This window comes from Cylas formicarius, unplaced genomic scaffold (assembly GCF_029955315.1).
Source record: "Cylas formicarius isolate icCylForm1 unplaced genomic scaffold, icCylForm1.1 PGA_scaffold_2__14_contigs__length_35257938, whole genome shotgun sequence".
NCBI classification, from domain to species: Eukaryota; Metazoa; Arthropoda; class Insecta; order Coleoptera; family Brentidae; genus Cylas; species Cylas formicarius.
In genome coordinates this window covers 9,903,018-9,927,771 of record NW_026844319.1, presented here as the reverse complement: position 1 = coordinate 9,927,771, position 24,754 = coordinate 9,903,018, and the positions used below count along the sequence as shown (strand labels likewise).

Genomic DNA, 24,754 nt, shown 5'->3' with positions numbered 1-24,754 from the left:
TTACAACAAAACACAAGTTTTGTTTAAATATCGAAATTTGCGGATTTTAGAAGAAAACTATTCCACTGGGTCCTATCCTATAGTTTTCCCTTTTCAAAAGAAGAGTGTGTGCAGAATTTATAAAATCACTGTATCTAAAAATCGAAGATATCTATATCATTTCTGTTTGCGAGACCTTTTAGTCCATAAAAAATAGGGTACCAGGAACCCTCCCAATTTTAACTTCCCCATTCCTTCAGACTTATAGCATTTTTTAAATTAACTAATACGGTCTCACAAATGCCACTGGTTAACCAAAAACAAGTTTAGCTGTGCTAAAACTTTGTTTTTACATGGCAATAAGTACCCAATTTGAAGGTAAAATTAAATTAATTAAATAAAAATAGAAAAAAACATATTTTTCCCAATATTACATTTTAGGACATAAGGTTATATAAATGAATATGCTGTTAAAGTTTCTCCATTATAGTTAGAAACACTCTGTGGAACTCAATTTATCTGATGGCATGACATGAACAGGATCATGTAATAAACAGAAACTATTGAATTATCATACAAAATTATATTACAACGCAAAATTTCTATAGGATAATTCAGAGTATGATCAGATAAATAATTTAGATTCCTTTAATTTTAACCTATTCATAACTCTCTACTTGAATTTAACAGCAAAGTAAACAATTTAATAATCGATCCTGTCTAAACTTTCAGAAGTTCATATAATACGAAGTAACAACTATTGTTTGATATTTGGAAACTAAGGTTTTGTTATCAGATGCCATCAACTGGGTCGGCCTCATCAGCTGAGCTAATATCATCACCGAATTCAATGTCCTCATCAAATCCATCCTCGACAAAAGTTACTGTTTCATTGATCCTAACAGACTCAGGGAATTCTCCATATGTTTTCAAATTTCGAGCTTCATCTGGTGTATATTTTAATATTACATCAGCTTTGGCATCTTGATAATCTCTTAAACCTATCAGAATTATATCACCCTGATTTATCCACACCTGCAAAAAAAAATCCCTTTAAATTTGGAACATTATATCTACTCCATTTAACTCAATTAAAACTAAAACAGTTATCCACCTTCTTCCTTAGCTTCCCTCGAATATGGCACAATCTTTTTACCCCATCAAAGCACATAGCTTCTAACCTTCCATTGCCCAACATTTTTGTAACTTGTGCATATTCCTGGCCATCTTCCTTGAAAATTAGTTCACGTTTTTCCGTTTCATTTTCATTTTTCCCTCTCCTACGGTTCTTTCCTCCTTTCCCTAAACACAAAAAGGAAAATTAAATTTTCAGCATATTGAGAACAATTGTCCTTTCAAATTAAAAAGGTAGAAAATTTATCCAAAATCATTAAATTCATTTGTTATATAACACCTAAAATCATTACCTTTATTTTTCGGCATATTAAATGGATTTACAAGTCTTCACAGAAATAATTTTACCACAAAATGGACATCAATAAATTCCATCTGTGACGTTTTATAAATCTGATGTAAACGGGAAACTGCCGATAGAGAGCGCGGTCGTCGTCCGCTTCCGGTATTAGTCTCTTCCAAAAGGTTTTTATTCGTGTCAAAGATGGATTCCTATCCTGACGTGCAAGACTACGAATCGAGTGCAAAAAGAATAAAACTGGATATTTCTGGGTCTAAATTTGACGAAATATCCGACGGAAATGGATTTTCGCGTTTTTCCACGTCAATTTCGAGTTCGATCGACATCACAGAAGGTAATATTTTCAAAGTATGTTGATTTGTTTAGGGAAAAGTTTTATATCCAATATGGCGGCTAGAAACAAAGGCGAAGCTGCGGACATTTTGTAGGCGTGGTGCACCGGGGTGTACGTTCGAAATTTATTTATTTATTTCGTTCAAAATACCTGTATCTTCATTGAAATTTGTTAAATTCGTTGTTAGTTTTGTAATCCCATAAAAAAGCAATAAAATTATCTGAAAATTGTTAAAAATTTGTTTTTATTTTCGTTTTTGTTATATTAAACCGTATATTTATATATGACTTGAAAAAATATTTATGTGATTATGTTATGGTTTTATTTTGAATAAAGTTTTGGTCAGCTTTGTTAGTCGTAAAAAAAATGTTTTTGTCAATAATGTGCAGTTGGTTGCGCATTTAGCTCCTTGTTAATTTTTAACGCGGGAAAATTGAAACATTTTTCTTTATGTGTTAAGGTGTACATTAAAACTGAAATTTGCTATGAAGTTTTTGTGAACATAAAACATGGAACTTTTCTTGCGGAAATGTTATCTATTTTACGAAGAAGTTTTAATCGCTAGAAAAACCGATATCTGTTACATTAAAATTTTGTTTCGCCTTGGATTTTAATTTTTTTTTAGAATATAAAACTGCAACAATTTTTCGGCGGATGTGTAAATATCTCTAAGAATTTTAAGTATTGTTAGTATAATAATTTTGCCCTTTATTAAAAGGCGGGAAGAAAAATCTTTATAAATGTATTTTCTACAAAGAAAGTGTATTACAGATACACCTGTATTAGACATTATTTATTGTGGTTATTTTTTGGCGTTTTTGTGTTAAGAAAATATTCTTGGCGCTTGAATTTTTATTATATATTATATATATTTTTTAATGCAAGTTATTCAAGTGTTTTTGCTCGATTCCATATATTCTTGGGCCCAATAATAAATAAAACGAAAATAAATAATAAAATAGTTTTGGTTAGTTTGAGTTTAAACTTAATCAATTTTGGTAACTAAGAAGTCCGGAAAATGAAAATCTTTTTGTTTTACAAATTCAAAAATAATTATTTTTATATAACTGATTTTGGAGAAACGAAATTTTTCCACCAATACGAATGTTTAAGTTTGTTAAATACAAAATGACATATTTCTTGCAATTGTATTCTCTCCTTGGCACAAATTTTAAAATATCAATTTTAATACAGCCACAACAACAGATTGCGATTCAGGATATGAAGCATCTACCATGGAGTCTAGAACTCCCTCACATCACACATCTCCGCACACTGATTCTGGAGACATGCATGGGAGTTTGTGTAGTTTATCAGAGTCTTTTTTTCAAACCCCTACACACACAGATCAATTGGAAATATCACAGGTAATTAGATTTATTCTTAAAATTGGATTTTTTGTATTAAGCCAATGAATTCATTGTTTGTACCATTTCTAGGACAGTCTTGAAGTAGATGATGATAATGCATCAACAGTAAGCCATTTAAGTGAACTTAGCGGGTTATCAGACTTGAGCGGGCAAGAATGGAAACCTATGGCAGGCAGTATGATTTGGATTCAACACCAAATGCAGAAAGGCATGAGTCCGCGGTTGTTATTGACAGAACTTGGTGTTGATCTTGATCAAGTTCCGCAGTATGTTGATGATCTTACTTTGTGGAAAATCATAATTAATATGCTGGCTGAACCGCCTAGAAGGAATAAACTTAGGCATGTCAATTCACTAGATGATGTAGTTCGCTTGTTAAAAGGTGCCAACTTTGTCTGGAGTTGAAATTATTTTAATTTTATAAGCTGTCTTTCAGGTGCTCAAAATGTAATTGTCCTCACCGGCGCTGGGGTGTCAGTATCATGTGGCATCCCCGATTTTAGGTCCCGTGATGGGATTTATTCCAGGCTAGCAATAGATTTTCCAAACTTGCCAGATCCTCAGGCTATGTTCGACATCAATTTTTTTATTCAGGACCCTAGGCCTTTTTTTAAATTCGCAAGAGACATATATCCAGGGAAATTTAAGCCTAGCCCATGCCACAGGTTTATAAAATTGTTGGAGGAGCATAGAAAATTGTTAAGGAACTACACGCAAAATATTGATACTTTAGAGAAGGAAGCTGGTATCGACAGTGTTATCGAATGTCATGGTTCCTTTGCCACCGCCACCTGTACCAAGTGTGATCATAAGGTTAGCGCTGACAAAATCCGGGATATCGTTCTGGAACAGAAAATACCACTTTGCGAAGTATGCCATGAAAATAAACCAAATTTTGTTTCTACTGATGACTTAGGAAGCAGCATTACAGATTTTAAAGTATATTGTGTTATTGTTGCATAGAAAAACCTCTACTGTGATTTTCTTTAGGACTTGGTCATGTCTGGAATAATGAAACCAGACATAGTGTTCTTTGGTGAAGGACTGCCTGATACCTTTCACCAAGCGATGGCCAATGATAAGTTGGATTGTGACTTGCTCCTTGTCATTGGTAGTTCCCTGAAGGTGAGGCCAGTTGCCTTGATCCCCAGTTCATTGCCGGCCCATGTGCCGCAAATACTGATCAATAGGGAGCCCTTGCCGCATTGTCATTTTGATGTTGAGCTGCTTGGGGACTGCGATGTCATCATCAATCATCTTTGTCAACTGTAAGTACATACATTCGCTAGCACTTTCGTGAATAATTTTGGAGCCAATTGTAGAGGGCGCTATGTATCGTACTTTTCGTGAATTTGACACTAAATTTTGTGCACCTTAGTCTATGCAAATTTTTAATAAATATATCAATCTGATATCTTTTTTACTCAAAAATCGTCCCCAGCCGTGGTTTTCGAGAAATTTGGGCTTGAAATTTTCAATACATCATTCTTTTATTTTTTTATGTCATCAGTTTTAAAATAACCAGGATATTGCATATAACTGGGCTAATATTGGTAGTACAGACTTTAATAGCGTTTTTAATATTATTTATTTTTGAGATTTTTACAAAATACAAAAACTATTAATAAATAAAGATTTCTATTTGGTAATTAATATTCAAATTAGTTTCTATTTACAGTGATGGATTTAGAGACACATTTATTGAAAGACTGCCTGATTTTAAATAATAATTCTTCATTTTGTAATAATCAGCGGCATTCTCAATACTAAATTCAATGGGATTGAAATCTGGACTCCTAGGCAGCCAATCCCATGAAGGAAATTGATTGAGCTACATCTTGCATGAAATAACTCTAAGGATAGATCATCGAGACAATCGGCGAATTGATTTGCAAAAAATTTAGACACAGCCTGTCGTTTGAATTAGGTGGTAGTTCGATGGATCTTATCATAATAAAACGTTATTTAATTCCTGTTGGAAATGGCGTTCAGTTGTTAAATGGGGGTTTTTTAGTCCCACGCATGCTTATTTCTGACGCTATTGACACGTCTGCGTGCTTCATCTGTTAACATTATATTATTTAAAAACATTGGGTCGTGGTTTAAACTTTTCTTGATGAAAAACTCTACAAACTGTAGATTTGCTGACCGGTTCCCACTAATATTCGTTCTGTGCTTTTTTTCGGATTTCAGCTACTTCATCAGAATCATTTTTGGTCGCCCCACAGAATTCCTCTCGGGGCGGAACAAACCAGTTTCGCCGTCTGTTAGAAATATTCTTTAAAATTTTAAAATCTGGGCTCCTTGGGTTTGGAGCATCTCCAAATAACGTCTATGAGCTCGGCACCTATTAAAATTCTCTTATGCGTATAAAGACATCATGTCGCGCGTTTAAAAACAAGTGGTCTCGATATTATCGTAAAACTAAGCAAAACTTTTTACAAACACCCAGAATACTGAAAAACAGCATAGAAAAGCACAAGAACCTAAGTGCCTTTATCGTATTTGTTTTAGTCAAAGTCTACTTTGAAAAGTTTTGCAAGTATTTTATCGTGTCTGTTTTCGTCACAGTGTACTTCACACTAGTTTACTGTCTTTTATTGTGACTCTGTTAACCTACTTTGCACCATTCTGTTCAATTAGGTGCAAAAATTTCAAATGCGGATTTCTCTAAAAAGCGACTCGGCGCGACATTTTTTGTGTAAAAAAGTTGTAAGAAGTGATGCCTTTATTAAAAATCTGCATACATCATGACGCAAAAAAGTTTGGAAGTATCAAATGCACGAAAAATATACGTAGCGCAGTCTACAATTTGCCCCAAAATTATTCACGAAAATGGATTTCTGATGTCAGAAAACCCCCAAATTAACAAGAAAAACTGTCGCGACAGAGGTGCGTCTGTGGTAAACTTGTATCTTATTCAATTTCTGCTCAAAACTTTCCCTATGTTGAGATTTGCTTTGTGAGACGAGAAGCGAATATGATAATCACACAAAATTATGATACAACCAATTACTCAAATACTTAATAAAGTCCTTCTAAAATTTGTGATATGTTATAGTGGCGCTCCTTAAATAAGAGTTTGCGTTAAGAGCTATTAAACAAATATTTTTTGGACTTCAAATGATGAATTGTCGGATGTTTTTTTTGTACTTCAGGTATAAAACTCAGCTTTATTTGTTGTTGTGAATAACCTTTTTTGTTAAAGTTAAATAAAGCTCTCTATCGCAAAAAATGAAAGTTTGAATATACGGATGTGTTGAAACTGCAAAAAATCGCCTATTCTCTTATATCGCCATTAATTTAATCAATCAATTTCAAGGCAAGAAAGTGTGCAATGGCAACTATTTTTTTCTTTCGACTCTTTTAAAAAATCGCTAGTCACTTAAGAATTCACTATTTTCCAAAAAGGAGTCATTCAAAAGTTTTACACCCAGCGTAGTGGACATTAGAGACAAGTCATTAGAGTTAAAGTAAGTTAATATAATCTGACTAGAACAACGTTGTTAAACTTTTAGATTCACCATCTTCTAGAGTTCTCCTGCGCTGGTGTATCTACAAGTTTTTACAAGTATGTCTTTGAAAACTAACCTAAACTTAGTGTATTACAGATATTTCAAATATTCAAAGGGACTATATTAGACTATATAGAATTTAAAACAATATTGTGTGACACACATCGGGAAACTCTTTTGTTTCGCTTGCTCTCTTCATTCTGAGAAAATCCGCTCATTGCATAAAGTTATTCTTTTTTCAACTACTTGTCCATTCGTTACAATTTTTTTCCTTAATTCAATGAACTCGCGTCTGTCTTTACTTAGACAGCTGACTAGATTGAAGTCAGTCGTTAAAGTCGGACAACAAACGCAACAACAACACCCAAGGCTCCAGGTGGGAATTGAACCTACAACTTGCTGCTGTAGGTCTAACGGTCGTACCAACCTAGCCATCCTCGATCACTTAAAAAAATATATTCTTTTTTTATTTAGTTGCACGAATTGCTATTTTTCGATTATTTAATTATTATTGCTTTATATAAATCTTCAGCTTCATTAAGCAACATTATTAAAATAATGTTTTAATTAAACAAAGTGGCACCAACAAGTTTTAGATTTTTATATGCGAATATTATGCAATAACCTTTGAATATTTTTTAATTTTTGGGTACATTTTTAGAATTATGTTCTTTCGATAATTTCTGCTAAATACTATTTAGAGCGGTGTTCGAAATATTAAAAATATCGCATATAAATATTTATATTATAGAAATATTCAATATAAATGGTTGTCTAATGCAATAGGAAAATAAGTTGTTGGAATTTGCAAATTAACATATTATTTGCCAAATACTTATCTAAATAATTGGGTAATAAAGTATATTGATTTTATCGTCTAATTATATTATATTAATATTTCGCATATATAAAAACTATATAAACATATAAACATATAAAAACTATTTTAAACTATTTTATTAAAGGATTTAAGTTCTTGACTTTTGCTTTTAACCAAACCAAAATAAATTTCAAAAGTAACGTTTCTATATTTTAGTAACAATTATCATTTTAAAATGTCACTGTTCCCCAAGATGTAAATAAAAATAAAATTGAACAAAAATGAGAGGGATAAAAAGTAAAGTACGTAAAGTACGGAATATTCAATAATATGTCACCACTGCCACCGAACAATATTTTGCTGTATTACTTTTTTTAATGTACCTAAACGTAAGTTGTAACAATGTTTTTCTAAATATACTCTTAAGTGCATACCTAGTTTATGGACCTCCGTACTAAAGTATCTTGTTAGGTGATTTTCGACGTATTCTCTATAAACTTTTGCCTCAATATAAAAAGTGTTTCTTTAGTTCCTTGGATACTATCTAAATTTTTTTCCCAATTTCATTTAACAAAAATCCCGCTTTCAAATTTCTGCTCTAAAGTACCTATTATTCAGTATAAAGACGTTACCTAGGGCTGCGAGCCACTTCGGATATTTCCAGTGACATATTAGCCAGGGCTTCGGTTCTCATGGGTAGAGCTACGCATATATTATGCAAAACTTTGTAAATTTCTTCAGTCACTCATTTATTAAGCACTCGCTCCGTTCGTGCCAAATAAACTAATATGGCGTTTATCAAACTTGTTTAGCAAAGATTTTTGAAGATTTTTTTTTAAAGGAAACTTTCACAGACTATTTACTAATATTCTGCCCTCTACTTGCGTCGGTGGTTGATAAAACTTGTTCATAAATTTGGCCGCTACAAGAAAAATATGTTTCAGACAAGCATTTTTAAATTCGGTAGAGTAGGCTTGATTCCAGATTCCCGAATTGCAATATATCTTAAAGAGCCATGTCAAAACTAACCAGAGAAACAGAGAAAAAAATATACGACTATGACAAATAAAGTCATAAGCAGTTTTCAAAAACAATAATGAAACCGAAATCTCATTCGATCAAATTAAAAATTAATGAATATAATCAATTCTTCTACCGGGAAATATCCGAAAATCCATAGAAATCTCTAAACAACCAAACAATCTTAACCGCGACTCTGTGTTTCACCAATATGGAAATCCGAGACAATATTCATGTCCCTCCTTTAGCTCCGCTTCTCTAAGACTGTATATAAGTGGGTTCAGAATAGAATGTGAGCAAGCTTCACGTAAGCTCTGAAGAAGCCATCAGGATGATTGGCGAAACGTCAGCAAACGTCGACAGCATGCGGAAGGGATCTAGGAGATTTATAAATAGCCTTCTGAAGAAAATGTTAATTTTGACGACTAACGAATGCCGGTCTCATCGCAGTTGTCTGTATTTTTTTATAATTTTATAAAAATTTTAAGAATGCTTATTTTTATTAAAACTAAGTATTCCAAATAACTAACATTGGCCCATTTTAGACCAACATTAAACACACAAAACAGTAATATAATATGATGCGTCGGTTAGCCTTGTAAAAGAAAATAATTGAAAATGACATTAATTTCTAAATTAACAGTTTTTCTTAATTCGCTACAATAATTTATTGATCTGCAAATAAGTCAACCGTCAAGAACTTAGAAAACAATTTTAAAAAATAATATCTAAATATTAGTATTTATTTTTTACAAAACGTCTGGCTTCCTCCTGCGTCGGTTTTTGCTGGGTCGAAATTGCTGACATTTCGCCAATCATCCTGTTGGCTTCTTTAGAGCTTGACTGAAACTGGCTCGCATTTTACTCTGTACTTGCTTACATATTGTTTCAGGGGGGCGGAGCTAAATGAGAGGCAGAAACACCGTCTCGGATGACCGATTCCCATGTTGGTGACAGGTAAAGACCAGAGTCCCGGTTAAGATTGTTAGCATGTTTATAGATTTCTATAGACTCTCGGATTTATTGTTGGTAGGAGAATTGATTACATGCAAGAATTTTAGTTTTATCGAATAAAATTTTATGTCCGGTTTCGTAACTGTGTTCGGCAACAGCTGATGAGTTTATTTGTCTTAATCGTAAGGCTCTTTCGTGTTCTTTGAGCCTAGTTGATATTTTTCGTCCGATTTCTCCAATGTATTCTTTGCCGCATATGCATGGAATGCTGTAAACTCCTGGCATCTCAAATTGACGGACCGAAGATGTCGAGAGATTTTGGATAAGTGGTAAATCGGGTTTTGTGGTTATACTTCTTTAGAACTTTTGATATATGGTCAATGATATTTTGAATGTAAGTGGCAAGGCTTTCGGCCTGATTGCTATTGGAAGGTTGTGGTGAAGTGTATTTTTTGATCGAACGCTTAATGTCTTTAATGTGGAAATTATTACTAATTATTAGAGAAGAACAGAGAAAGAGGTTGAATTAATGTTTTAATTCTGGGTTCAGTGACTCGGGCTGAGATAGTTTTGGTTAGTTTCTGTAAACAAGAGAGTTGATAACCGATGACTTTTGGGCCGGATTGTGATGTGTGTGAAGTTTTATTTTAAATTAAAAGATACGTTCTTTTTTAATTTTTAAAATTTACAAACAACTAACCAAAGACGTTCCGGTAGGATACTCGTAAGAAGAAAAAAAATTGGCCTTAATGTCCATAGTTATAGGTACACTCATGGTTGGATCAAAATTTGTTATATGTAATAGTTCCTTCATTATCATTAAATTGAATGTTGTTGGTGACTAACCAGTCGCCCAGTCGCCAATATCCTGTTTTCACCAAGATGAAATTCGAATCTTCTCTATGCGTCGTGAATGACAGCTTGGGTTATTTATCAGCCCGAAACATCTGAATTCACCTTCGTGTAATCTCCCGATCTTCCGTTTCGGTACTTTTCGGTACTGCTTTATTCTTTTCAAGTATTTTCATCGTTTTCAGGTAAAAGCGCTTTACAGTTATGTGTTTCCCGTTAAGCTCTGAAGAAGCCAACAGGATAATTGGCGAAACGTTAGCAAGTTCGACTCAACAACAACCAACGCAGGAGGAATCGAGAAGATTTGTAAATAGTGTTAACGTCTTTTATGGATACAATCAGCGCCTAAGAAAACATAAGTGGGCATTTATTCACATAGCTAAATAAAGAGAAAAAACTTTAAAATAACCAGTTAAAACACGCTGGCGTAATTACCTAGATACTTTTCAGAGCTTATTTACTTGCCAAAGGGCACTACAGACATTGGCTGTAAATTAACAAGTCATAGATTTGTTGTCAAAAGAACGTAAAGCCCGTATTTTAGATGACGAAATTTTTTTGGTGCGAGTAGAGTAGAAAGTGATGCAAATTTTAAAACCGATCTTAGCTTTAATTAAAATTTTTGATAGTAACGTTGCATGATGATGGTGCATTATGCTATTACTGAACTACAGAGTACACGAAAAAAGAAGAAAAAATAATGGCACTGAATCCAATAAATATATTTGGCTGCAACTCTGCTAGATCCTGCTTTTCAATGTTGAAACCGAAGCGCCGATGAGAATGTAGATGTAATGGAATTTATCCATTAAGTCTCAGCCGACATGAATATTGAAGAGTTACTGTTAGGATCTAGCTTGTTACTGTGTCAGGGGTGGTTTTTTGGGTGCGGGGTGTATATGATCAGTTGCAGTTAGTTCAGCAGCCACTGAGTGATCCTTCAACACTTCCAGTTGGATTAACAATAAAAGACGTTATTACATCACAAAAGTAAGAGAAAGAAAAATTACTTACCTTGCACATAACTGGAAGTTGCAGCAAAATAAGTCCCCCACAATAACTTCAAATAAGACTGAAAATAAGTTGATTATGGTGTTGGAATAGTTGGAATCATCATCGTCAGGTATATTACCACCAACACCAAAATTAGCAGGTCCTACTGGTGTTGCAAAAAAATCATGTCATTTAATTAGTACAAAAAAAAGTGATAGATATTATTGACGATACGGACGAAGTCGAAACGGAAACGGATATGGAAGATGAAAGAGAAGTGGCACATATTAACATCGACAAAGATACATCCGCCGAGGTCGAGTCCGAGCCTGAAAATGATTAGAATTAGATTGGATTTTGCTTTATTTTTACCAAAGTATTTATCTATATATTTATTTAGTGGGCTAAAAACTGTTTTCCTTTTTTTTTATATGTTTTTGTGTTTTTTTTGTTAGTTGTCTACGGATGTTGATTTTGTTTTTACTATTAAAGTTTGTAGTTGATTTTACCTTTTGGTTTCTATATTTCATATCCTTGAGAATACAATGTTCTTTTTTTTCCTGTTATTTAGAGTACCTAATACATTCGGGTATTTAAAAACATTGTATTTTATAGAACTCCATACCTTCCCTAACGCTAAAGGGTAAATGCCCCGATATTTACTGAAATATATTTGGCGGGTATTTGCCCATGACTAAAAAAATCCGTTTATTTATAATAAGTTTTTATTGTTAGCTGTTTTAATTACAGATTGGGCAGAAACTGGGAAAGGGGCGTGTACAACGCTCAGACCCTGTCGGAAGTTCCTAACTTGTTGCCCTACAAAGAAACGCACTCCTTCAACTTCGACAAATGGCGGGAGAGCGAAAAACCGAACGCCGTCGGACTAAAATCGGATGAATATAGTACAAAGGGGTGCCACGTATCCACGTCGTGCTCGTGTAACACGTCAATTATAGAAAACCCCGAAGAAATAGTAGAAGGTAAGTGTTCGAAAGAAAGGCATATGAGCATCGATTCAGCGCGGGACTCGGGCATCGGCGACAATTCGAATTTCGCCGACCTGGAGAGCGAGAGCAAGGAGGCGAGCACTTTTCAATTGGAATTGGCCATCAACGACTCGCAATGCGGTGGGTACAAGAAGGAGGCGGCTTGCAGCTCGGACATGCGCGGTTTCTGGCAGCCGAAAGTCAAGCAGAGCCTCGCGGATCGCCTGCCGGATAACTCGTTCCACTTGGTACCGCCCAGCCGGTACATATTTCCCGGCGCCGAGGTTTATTACGATCCCGACGAGAAGTCGTCGTGCCGGGACGATTCCAGTTCCTCCGACAGTCTGGACGACTCCGACTGCTGCGAGAAAGATTAAATTGTTTCCCCGGTTGGTTTCTTGTTGTTATTTTTGTATAGGCTTTAATTTCGGAGGCGTTCCCGTGGCGGGTGGGGGAATTATTCTAATACCAGTTTTACACTGACTATGAATTCGTGAAGCAATTGATGCAGCGGCGGTGTTCTGCAATTCTTGCAAAAAAACTTTTTACCTTAACCAAAAATGGAGAATTATTAATTTCCTTTTTATTTGTTGATGAAAAACTTCGAGCAGATTATTCTGAATTTCTTTGGAAGTGCCCTTAAATATCGATGAATTTTTTAGGCGCTTACTTAGAGTTAAAGAGTCAATTCAAAAGCCTCAAAATTTAAAATAATATAAAATTTAATATAATTAATATTCTTTGTCACAAGAGTCTAATTGAGTAATATTGGTTGACCTTAATAATGCAAGATTTTGTACAATTATGAAGGTGGCTTTTAGAATTACCATATCTTTTTATTTTCAAACTTATATGCTCTCGATCGGTGACCCCTATTTACGTCCAAGCTTTATCGCCACCAAAGAGTAAGCAGGGAAAACAATATGGAACATTTTTTAAGTACTAAATATCTGTGTATAACTTTTTCCCCTACTTATACCAGCTTTTTTAAAAGTAATATCTGGTAATGGCCTACCTTTTGCTATCAATTCTAACTTTTCTTCATATGAAAAAAATCTCTTCCCATTAATTTAATAAAAGACTACCCCCATAGTTCACAGTTAATATAAATTATCAGAAAGACACAATACACAGCTTTTTGAGTTTTGGCATTAAGCTGATTTGTTTCTGAGTTTAAGGAAAACGCTTGAAAAAAAACTTTACCATACTAAAAATGTCACTATGTCATATTTTTTCTGCTGGCATATTCATTAAATGGTTTTTGATTAATACACGTAGTTGACGAGTCACTTATCTTACTAAGCAATAACCCAGTATTTGTTATTTACCGTGCTTAGCTAGTAAATAAGAATATGTTACTTTTAGTTTTATAATTATTAATAACTAATTATAATACCTTTTTTAATAAATGCAAAACATTTATTCTTCTGACTAAGGTTATAAATATGAACAACGCAAGAAGCTTTGAATTTCAAAGAATTTTATTTTTGAAAAGCTATCAAAACAGAAAAAATGAGTCATTAATTATTCAAACCAGATTAATTTTCCCAGGCATCAGCGGAATTTTTCTGTTGTATCTCATTTTTTACAAATTTTCTGTAAATTTGTTTTGATCTGTTAGCTTTCGGAACGTTTTGAGGTTATTTGTTACAGATAAGACAGTTTTCATCCAAATTTTCTTTGGTTGGTTGTTGAAATGCTCGACGAATCTCATATTCTTTTGGTCCCAATTTAGTAGAACTAATTTTCTTCTCTTTTAAGGCTTTCATGTACAAATCATAGCAGCAAAACTTGTCAGGAAACTTAGGAAGTCCTTATACATTTCGACAAAAATAACTTGACTAGGCAAATATCGTGTGCTTTTTCGTGTAGGGATTGGTAGATGCAATATGTTTTTGAAATCAAGCGTGGTTAGAAAAAATGTTTTGCGGACTTTTTCTCGCTGTAGGTTTTTACATTAAACGAACAGTTTGTTAATTGGATGAGATTGAGTATATTTGATGATCCAATTTCTGCAATTAATCCAGGGTAGATCATAGTATTGAGAGTTTATTTCTTGTTTTCTAGTTTCATCTATTTTGCTTGTACATTTAAACTATTCGTTTTCGCATGCTAGGGGTCATGCTTTCTTTTTTCTTCCAGCTTCCTTTCTCTGAATGATATAGCGCACTTTCTTCCTTTTCTTGGATTGCCTTTCTTTGTGAGATGTTCTAAAATATGTCATAAATTAATGCCAAGTACCGAAATAAGTATTGTTTATTTAAAAATGATAATTATTATTTTTATGGGTAAGTGTAATCAAGTATAACTTACATTCAATAGATGCAGTATTTTGGTCAACTCCTCCAGCTGGATATTTCTTGGACGGAACTCATCATTTTCGTATTCTGTATCACTATTTTCTTGAATATCTATAATATAAAAAGACTTGTCTAAAATTATCAACGAGCCAATACCAATTTTTCATAAATTTGTTTGTTTGGCCGGATTCGTCTAGTACATAGTCTGAATCTTCATCATGTTAAGAAGAAACTTTTCTTATCTTCCATTGTATTTGCTAGGTTTTGAACTACATATTTCTGGTATTGTAAGGCTTTCCTTATTGCCTTCTTGAGTATATAAAATATTTATTGAATAATGATTATGATTTCTTTAAATAATTTGTAACATTCTTTGTAGTTTGTACACAGTTGATGATTGCATTTGAAAATTTGAATCAATTTCTTTTTGGCTCTCAGGTGATATATTATTTTCTATGTTATTTTCTCCATTTTACTGTTTTGAGTGGAAATTTGCACCATCTTTTTCCCGCGCATTTGATTAAATCTAAAAGCAAAATTTCTTGTCAATTTATTGAGAGCTCTGAGAGCACGTTCGTATGGCCCCGCTAAACTCATGGACATCGATAGCGCATAGGTTGGTTGGTCGACTTTACCTACGCGTTGGTCGGGATTTCGATTGCAGTTTTTTATCATTATGACCATGCGAATGCGAGATATTATGAATTTTATTTTTGATAAGAGAAAATATTTTAGTTAGAACATTTAATGATTTCTTGCTGTAAGTACTTAGTGAGTTGATTAATATATTCATGAAGTTCTCGACTACACACTGGCTTTACACTGAGAACAATTTATTCGAGGATTCAACATTTCATTTTACTGATGTCTGACACAAACAGGACATTTTTAAAATCAACTTTAGACCGACCCTCCTTTATTTGTAAAGATTAGATTTTTTCCGGATCTACTGTAATTCTTTGTCTTTGTCTTGATTTAAAGTTATGCCTGGTTCTAGCACTTCATTTAAAATGTTACTGTGTTGCTCGAATATCAGTGCATGAATTAAAAGTCATCACTGTGACTCACATGTTGAGTTTGGAATTCTTTTTAAGAAATGCTGCCTTTATTGCTTCAAACAATTTTCAGCTACCTTGAAAGAGGTGGTGGGTCAGACTTTGCCCAGAAAATAAAAACTGGGGAGGGTTAAATTAGTTTTAATTAAAAAGGACCCTGACCATTTTAAACAGTTTTTGAGAATCTTTTGACAAAAAAGTTAGGTTTAGTGGGTAGATTTATTGTTACATACTCCCTTATATACAAGGTGAGACATAATGTGTAGTGTATTATTTCATAAAAAGAAAGGTAGTTTTACGCTTATTTAAAAATTATAGAACATATAGGTATTTTTTTACCTAAGGTCGGAATTTGCCAAAAATAAAATCGTCACTTAGTTGGATCATGGCGTCACACCAACTCCAGTCACGTCTTATCTCTATCTATGACAGTGTGTGGTGTTTAAAATTTAATAAAAAAATCATGTTTTCACTTGACAAAAAATTCGAAATTATGTCGTTTTATGGAAAAAATTGTAAAAATTCAAATAGGAGCGCCCAATACATTATAATACAGTACAATATTGAAAGCCGTCTTTTTAACTTATCTAAGTCAGTCTTGTTGCCAATCGTTAATGTCATTTATTTCACTCCTAATTATTTCTTTGTTGTCAACTACAGTGCCATGCAATAAGTTTTGTTTTCTAAATAATTCCATTAACGGTATCTAGGAGAGTAAGATCTAGGCCATATATATCCAACAATCTATGTTGGATATGTATTATTTAAATATTCTATCACTGGAGCAACATTATGAAGAGGGGCGCCATCCTGTTGCTATATAAGTTCCTCCAATTCATTGATTCTGATGTTTTCTGAAATTTTTTCTGTATATCTTTTTTTTTCAAAGATATTCTATATCTTAAATGTCATTGGGATGGAATTCGCCTATATTCTCGGTGTACTTCGATATCGCACACCTAGATCAAAACTACATTAACTCAAAAAAACAAGTTTCGCAGAATTGTTGAAAAAGTGATTTTTGGTAAATTATTTATAATTAATTTTTATGGATTGTTTTAATGACTTAGAATTGCCGTTAAAACAACGTATTCATTAAAAATTTGATGCAAATGGTTTAAACAAGTTAAAAACATGGATTTTTGGTTTTTCTACGGTATTGTTTATTAACATTTTTTTTTCGTTATTTCGACTTAAAACAGTTTTGTTTAAATTTTTTGAGTTGATACACTTTCAACTGAGAGAAAAAATAATAAGTCAATTCATGAAAAAGGCACTTAGCCATTGTGTATTGATTAAATTTAAATGAAACACCAGAATTTGTTTTATTTAAATTTTTATTTAAACAAAAAAATCAAAAATCAAAAACTAAACAGTACAACCTTGATATACTTGATTTAAAAAAGATTTTTGTTTTAAACTATTTCAGAGTTTTTTAACTTATAACTACCGAAAGTTTCACGTACCTACGTTACCACTAATGGCTAGACCTCGGACTCGACTTAGCTTTGGAATTAGTAGGTCTTTGTGACAAATATTTCAAAGACATTTTTTTATAACAGTAAAACCCAAAAAACCCGGGCCTTGACTAACCCAAAAACCTGTGCGTAACACAACCTTTCAAAATAAGATGTTTACTGTATTTTACTGGAAAATAAAACAATACTTTATAATGCCTCAACTTATTTTTAAAATAAAAGCATAATAAATAAAAGAGTATAAAAACAAAACTAAAACTACAGACAGGTAAGTTTTAAACTTATAACTAGGTATCAAAAATATTAGGGATCTACATAAAACAAAAATCTGTGCATAAGAAAAACAAAGGTATTATTACTTAAGTATATTTTACCGTTAAAACGTTTAGTTTACTCTTAATACTCTTTGGGAATAACGTTTTTATTAATCAGTTCTATATCCTTTTTCTTGGACTCAGAGAGGGGAATTCTTTCTGTGTATGCTAGAGTCAAATGAGCAGAAATAAAGGATTTTTATGGTTTTTATGTTCGTCTGTATTAAAATTGTTGCCCCACGAAGCTTGCAAAATTTTGACGTCGTAAAATTTGTCGTGTGTCATATCCACAACTTTGTATGGATGTCCTGTCTTTTTGGCCGTACGTATTAAGGTTGATTATGTTTGTGGTGACTAGATTGGGTCCGACTTTAAGTATCTTTTAATTTGTTTTTCAATAACACTATGGACATTGTCGCCTTCATTTTGGGAGTGCCCACGAATGAGAAACTTGTGAGTTATTGACTTGACTCTTATGTTGACAACGGCGTAGGCATAGACAGACAAAAGATATTTATTCTTTTGTTGACCTTCGCAGTTGTCTGTCTGAGTAAAAAATGAGATCGAGTTTTTTTTCGGGATTTCGGTCTAATAGAGCTCTATTGGAGTATGCAGCTTCCAATTTCCACAGTTCCTCTTCCTCCATCAGTCTCATGCCAAAAGTAACAAACCACATCCTTTGCTTCCAAGTCACTTACAGTAAAATTGAGACATTTAATTCTCGATTTGTAAAAGAATAGTTATATTGGTACCTGCATAACCGCTTGCAAGTCATAAACTGCAACAATGGTACCATCAGTTTTGTTCTTATCTTTATATTTTTCTGTTTGAGCCAATGTCTTTTTTCTTTAAGATGATCTTCATAGCTTTGGTGTAATTTTTGTTTTCCTTCTTCTTCAGAATTTTTATAACTTTCCAAAGGTCACAGAGATCTTTTTTTGGCACAAAGAATGAAATATTAAAATCCGTATTAAAAATTCGGTTGAAGGTTGATTGCGTAGCAACAGGCAAATTGTTTTCTTCGCGCATTACCTTGTAATCTCTGTACAAATCAGGCAGAGATTTTTCACTGCAAATAAATTCTCTTGTTGTATGAGCCTTTAAATAGTGGGATTCAATTCTCGGAATTGAATTTTTATAATCTTTAACACTACTTTTAACTTCTGGGTCAACAGTTGGTTGCTTTCCGTGTTTTCCTCTCATTTCGCCGTATATCATACCTGACTCTGTTTTTTTGGAAAGTGCAGTTTTATCATCCTATTAGTTAGGCCTAAAGTGAACTTAAAAAATGCTTTGCACACTTTAATTCTCGATCCATTTACTTCAAAATAAAATGTCCTGTTAGAGCTCTTAGATTTTGTGTACTAGAATACCTGTATTTGGGTTTAATTTCTTGTGAGTCCGTACTATGAACTCTCTTTGCCTATGAAGATCCGCTAGTTTCCAATATGAATCAAAGAACAGCTGTCGAGATGGTTCATCAATCTTACTCGTACAGTTTAGTCCACATTTGGCTCCGCAAGGTGGACGAAGTTTTTTTCTGGGATGTGATTCTTCCTTTTGGATAGGGATTGATAGGCTTGACCGGAGTTTCTTAGTAGCGACTTTTGATTTCCATGTCTTCGTTTTTCTTAACCTCTTCTTTCCTTTTCGTTCTTCTAGATTGGGCTCATTTTGTTGAAATTCGGCAATCGTGGAAATAGTACCTTCCTGAAGATTTTCTGGTTCAGGTTCACCCTCCAAAACAATACTACTATCGCTTGATGAACCGCTGCAGCCGCAATTATCTTAGGTGAGGCTAAGCAGTTTTCTTCATTTGATAGGTTAATATCCTGAGGCCACTCGGATTCGGATGGTACATTGTCGCTGACATTCTCTTTGCCCTTATTCTCTTTCACCAAGTTGACTAAAAGACGACCACAACAACAACAACAAATCTCAAATAGTGATAATTCGTCCATTACTCAAAAAACACAGTCTCAGCATCAGTAAACAAATGTATTACAGTTACACGTGTTTCGCCCGTTCGGGCATCATAGGATCTATAATATACTATAATTAATGTAAGGATTGGGTTGAAACCAACAATTTGTTACGTTTGATGTTTAATTAAATGACTAACTTAAAATCCAAGGTAACAAATTGTTGGTTTTTAACCCAATTCTAATATTAATTATAGTATATTATAGGTGTGATGATGCTCGAACGGGCGAAATACGTGTAACTGTAATACATTTGTTTTCTGAGGCTGAGACTTTGTGTTTTTTCCCCCTGATAAATCTCAAATAACCACCAAAAGCGTCTTAACTCAAAAACTTGCTCTTTGATTGATTTTAATAGTTGGCATTACTGAATTTTGAATAAAATTATTTTTATTTCCTGAATTAATTTATGAAGAAGTCCGTGAATTTGTTCGACGAGTATTTGACATCATAGTTGCACTCGTCAACCAACTTCATGAATCCATGAGGAAATCGTCAGTGTAAAACTAGTATAAGCGCTTTTTTTACAGAGCGAGGACGCCCGCGGAACGGTAATTTTGTACATTTCTCGTTGTTATTGGTGTGCGAGTGGAATTCCGAAAGTGATTTTGAGTTGAATAAATTATTAGTTTTGTTAGTTGATTGTTGTTGCGGACCTAGCCGAAATTTTTTGATCTCCGAATATATATTTCGAAAAATGATGATAACGCGCGTGCGGAACTCAGTCTCGGTAGGTCTGCCGTCCACAATAAAAAATGGCGGTAATGAAGAAACAACTGGGAAAATTACAGCTTGCCGCGTCTTAATGAAATATTGTGATTAAATAAATAAATTGTTTCCAAATTATACGGTATGAAAAAAACTTATAATTTATATATTATTTTATATAATTATATATTATTTTATATAATATAATAAAATTTATATAATTTTTATATTCCAATGTAACCTTCCCGGAACTTTTTTAATTTTTGACGAGACGTAAAATTGCTAAATTTTTTTGTTACTAATTTTTGGACTACAAGCTTAGGTGTGTTCAAAGTATCTGATGGTAAAGTAGGCATATGTATATAGAATATTATTTAGTAATAACATTAAAACAAAAGTGTTTAAAGCTGCAATATTTTATTAATAAATAGTTCTATGTATCTCCAAAGAGTGACAGGTGCTAAATTGAGAACTAAAACGGATTTGGTAACTTCATAAAAATATTTTTACAAAACGCATTTTTGTTCTAAAATAACAAGTGGAGGACTAATATGGAACAGACTTATCATGCATAAAAAATATTTAGACACTTACTAAAATTATTTAAATTCGGAACATAAGATAGGCATCTAGGAATCGCAAAAATCGCAAACAAAAACATCTTTTTTCTAGTCCCGACCTAATTAAACACCGCTGTAGCATGCGGGAAGACTTTACCACTTCAGTTTCGTTTCCCACGGATTTGAGCCACTTCGGACATTTCCTGGATTTTACCGCACGGGTTTGGGAGCATCGGATGATTCCCACCCCTTGAATTGTGACATTTGTCTATTCTGACTTTCATGTCAGTGAATGTATTCGTGTTTTGCGAAAAAGTACCCAAAAACTAACGGTCGTAGAAAAAGAATAGTATGCAACACGTTCGGTAAATTTTAAGTCACTTGTTTATTAAACACTCGCTCCGCTCGTGTAAAATAAACTATTGAGTCCAATGCCGTGTACCGTACTTCGTGAGGGCATTCTTTGCAGATTCTCTGCTTTCACTCGAAAACTTTTTTTGGCAAAAAATGCATGGGATATCTTCATCGGTTGGATTTTTATTGTAGCAGCTTAATGATGAATAATCAACTAATAGCTCAGATTGTGAATCAGATCAATTAGAGGGGACTTTTTTTATGACTACCCTCTCGGTTTGTAATCCTCTAGGTCCAGGTCCCAAAACATTTTTCCGCTGACTTTTTGTTGTGAAAGATTAATTAATTGTTCTAATTCTTCCTTATTCAGCGTTGACATAATTATTTAGAACGTTCATATTTCCTTCGCCAATTTCCCGGCTTCTTTGTTGTGGCAAGGAAACTATGTCACTAGAATGAATATTACTATTATTTTGCTCTTTTTTAGAACGTGTATTATCATTCGGTAGATTTTGATATTCTTTTTGAATTTAGGCCGAAAATTCTTTTTTCTTTATATATTTCTTCTCGCACTAAACCCTTTAATAGCTGTACCAAACAACTGGCAATATCATAATATGTTACTACACGTTTTTCCGTTCTCATGAAGTTCCTCACTTCTAAGTTATAGAAGTTCTTGAATGCACCCGTGACGGTCTTGTCAAGGGGCTGAAGTTTATGTGTCCTATGCGGTGGTAGGCATAAAATATTAACATGATTCTCTTTGGCTTAGATAATTACATCTAGATTTCTAGTGGGAGTGTGATGGCCGTCCAATATCAGTAGTATTGCATTGGTTGCTGAGGGTTTGGCTTTTTCTAGGGAGTGGTCAAATCATTTTGTAAATAAATCTGTTTGAATCCATCCAGATGCTCCCTTTTTCAGCTGGTCGTTGACTATTGTGTGTGGAAATATAATAATGGGGGGCCCAAAATAAGAGATCCTCTTTCTGCTGACGAAATAGCACCAACTTGTAGTTTGCCTCTGGACATCTTGATTGCACTATAGACAACACCGACTCATCTAGGTTATATATTTGCTGAGGTCCATAATTTCGCTCCGTCATACTCTGTCGAAAAATCAAGTGACATTTTCTCTCAACGGCTGCTGCTATGGAAGTTCCAGTTCCAGCGACTTCCAACTCTTCTGACAAAAGTATTTTTTTACCCAACAGTTGTTGGAGGTCCTTCAGTGCTGCAGAGGTGAAAAAGTGTGTTGCGTGTAACATTTTTTTTGCTGTGGTTTTTGCTTTTTCTTAAGCCAGTAGACATTATTTCTAGAAATAAAAAAGATCTCTTACTTTTTACTCAACGGACTGTAAGCAATAGTAATAGAGGTGATATGGAATATTCCATATTAAAGCTACACACAATGTAAACAAAGCAAGTTCCCTACTTTTCATTATGGAAAATAACGAAGCAAATGGTTATGGTTTATTTAAAAAGATTGTAGTCACAAAACCATTTTAACTGACACCATGCACGAACTGCAAATACATAGAAATCATAACCTCAATTTTTTTTGGCGTTTGTGACGTACGTGGTAATTTCATTTCATGTCTAAAATTTTTACAATAACCTTAGAGGTGGAGCCACCTATTTTAAAATGATAACAAATTCCTTACTTCCCGACTTTACTCTAATTGTTCTGGTAGATATTTCGTTTGAATTTACAACTCTTACCAAAAACGTGAACAATGTGTCTGTTTTGGCTTGCGCAATTATTTTACCATGTTATTATTTGCTTAGAATCTCAATTAAATTGAAAACTGAGGCCACACTACAGCGAATGCTTTGTTTTGTTTTGAACAAAATGATCAGACACACCGTGTTGTTATATCAACCTTTTTGTTTTGCTGACTCCTCGTATATTTTCTTGTATTTTTTAGCACGAATTTCACAAAGTTTCATCAAAGTTAATTTCTATTTGGTGGAAAACAAAAAAAAAACAATTTTCGATATTCGTGCAAACTCCGTATTTTAATTGTGGACGGCAGTAACTGTAAAGTGTTTCCGCCCGTCTAACTTTCGTTAGTCGAAATTTGTGCAATACGGTAAAAATTGTGGGTGGGCGCGCTGTGAGACTGAAGTTTTGTTTTTAATATTATGCAAATGGCGTCGAATATTTTTTCAAAGCGGACTGATATTTATTTACATTTCTACTTTTATTACCCCAAAAACTTGTTTTCGGTACCAGAATAACTTCTAATGTAACGATAGCGATCCCGTTTTTCTTTACCGAGAAGGTGGACGTTAATAACTGTCCACTAGGAACGCCCCTCCCCCTCTCAAACCTGACCTTTTTTTACTTACTTTTTAAGACTAGATTTTACTTTGTTGAGAATTCGATGCAGGTTGTTTATTGTTTCAGTATTAGGGATAAAGGATAGAACGTGTTAACAACTTCAGGGTCATTAAGTGATACTTGCACGCAAAAGTAGCAATTTTCGGCGATATGGTTGAGACAAACTAAACTTACTTCCAAATATTAATGGGGGAGTTTCTAAATATCAGTATCCCACATTTTAAGTTTGGTCTTAATTTCAATGGTACTCCAATCAAAGGAAAAATTCCAAAATTTTAGGAGATGCCAATCGATCTTGCCGAAAAAAGAAACACACTGAAATCGGTTTCTTTGGATTTAGGGTGACAGGTACCAATCAAAATGGCTGATCCTACTTCATCACAAATACAGCGTACTAAAGGTTTGCTTGGTCCATACCTCTGTGTTGTGCATTGGACTTGAGCCATCGAATTGTGATGTTTAAAAGTGGGGAAACGGTGAAATATTCACAGGACGTTTTTAAACATAACACAGTAATGCAATAAGTATTTTGAAGTTGTTAAAATTTAACGTCACCCCTCGTATGGATACGAGAGGGTTTTTAAAATGATCGGCATTGTCCTTTTTTATCAGGCCAGACATTACTTAGTTTATATGGATTACACAAATTTATATTTCTAGCCAAAAAACTACTGAAGTGTGCCCAATTTATTTTACCTAAACCAAATGCTGAAGTAATAATACCTATTATGTAAAAATAGTTCTTCCTTGAGGTCTTATGATAAAAATAAATATTATGATAATGTGGGTTAAGAGCATTTTTTTAATTTTGTAGATATGATGTAGTTCATTATTTGCACTTAGTCACTCTGTGTAGTTTTTAGTTTTATTTTTCCTGTAAAATAAGAAAAAACAGCGCCTACCTTAGCTAGGGTATTCGGCGCTTTTTCCTTGAGGTTGTGCACAAAGTGTATTTTTTATATAGTAATCTGTAAAAAGTTCTAACTAAATTTTGTAAATAATAAACTTTTATTGGGTTTATAATTCAGATCATACTCTGGATGTGTTCCATGTTTAACAAAATTTCAATATCTTAATTACGGAGAAATAAAACATGATTTTCTATGTTGAATAATTACTAATGTAATATAAAAGTAAGTTTTTTATATGATTTTGTATTACCTTGTTTAAGTTTTTTCGTATTATTTCTAGTGTAAACATAGGAATTATTTTTTTACGAGTATTTATTTAAATGTTTGTGTCTTGCTGATACGATGGAAATTTAGTTGATATTATCTAGTTTATAGCGAAAGAAAAGTGAAAAATGGAACCTATAATTTTGTATTGATGCGATTTTCTATTTAACAAATATGTTTGTGTGTAAATATTTCCAAACGGTACTGAAGCAATAAAATCTTGT

The 24,754-nt window shown here is 33.5% G+C and overlaps 2 protein-coding genes across 2 annotated transcripts; one reads left to right on the top strand and one right to left on the bottom strand.

Moving 5' to 3' along the window:
- Positions 1–547: 547 nt before the first annotated feature.
- On the bottom strand, positions 548–1,546 carry LOC132698834 (eukaryotic translation initiation factor 1A, X-chromosomal). The gene is made up of 3 exons (XM_060665164.1): positions 1,407–1,546; positions 1,094–1,281; positions 548–1,014 (listed from the first exon to the last, which is right to left on the bottom strand). Exons 1-3 carry the CDS (start codon positions 1,420–1,422, stop codon positions 772–774), a joined length of 447 nt encoding a protein of 148 aa, XP_060521147.1. The 5' UTR covers positions 1,423–1,546; the 3' UTR covers positions 548–771.
- On the top strand, positions 1,539–24,754 carry LOC132698833 (NAD-dependent protein deacetylase sirtuin-1). The gene is made up of 7 exons (XM_060665163.1): positions 1,539–1,748; positions 2,943–3,115; positions 3,188–3,500; positions 3,555–4,057; positions 4,109–4,386; positions 12,023–12,650; positions 23,696–24,754. The coding sequence occupies exons 1-6, from the start codon at positions 1,598–1,600 to the stop codon at positions 12,636–12,638; spliced, it is 2,034 nt and encodes a 677-aa protein (XP_060521146.1). The 5' UTR covers positions 1,539–1,597; the 3' UTR covers positions 12,639–12,650; positions 23,696–24,754.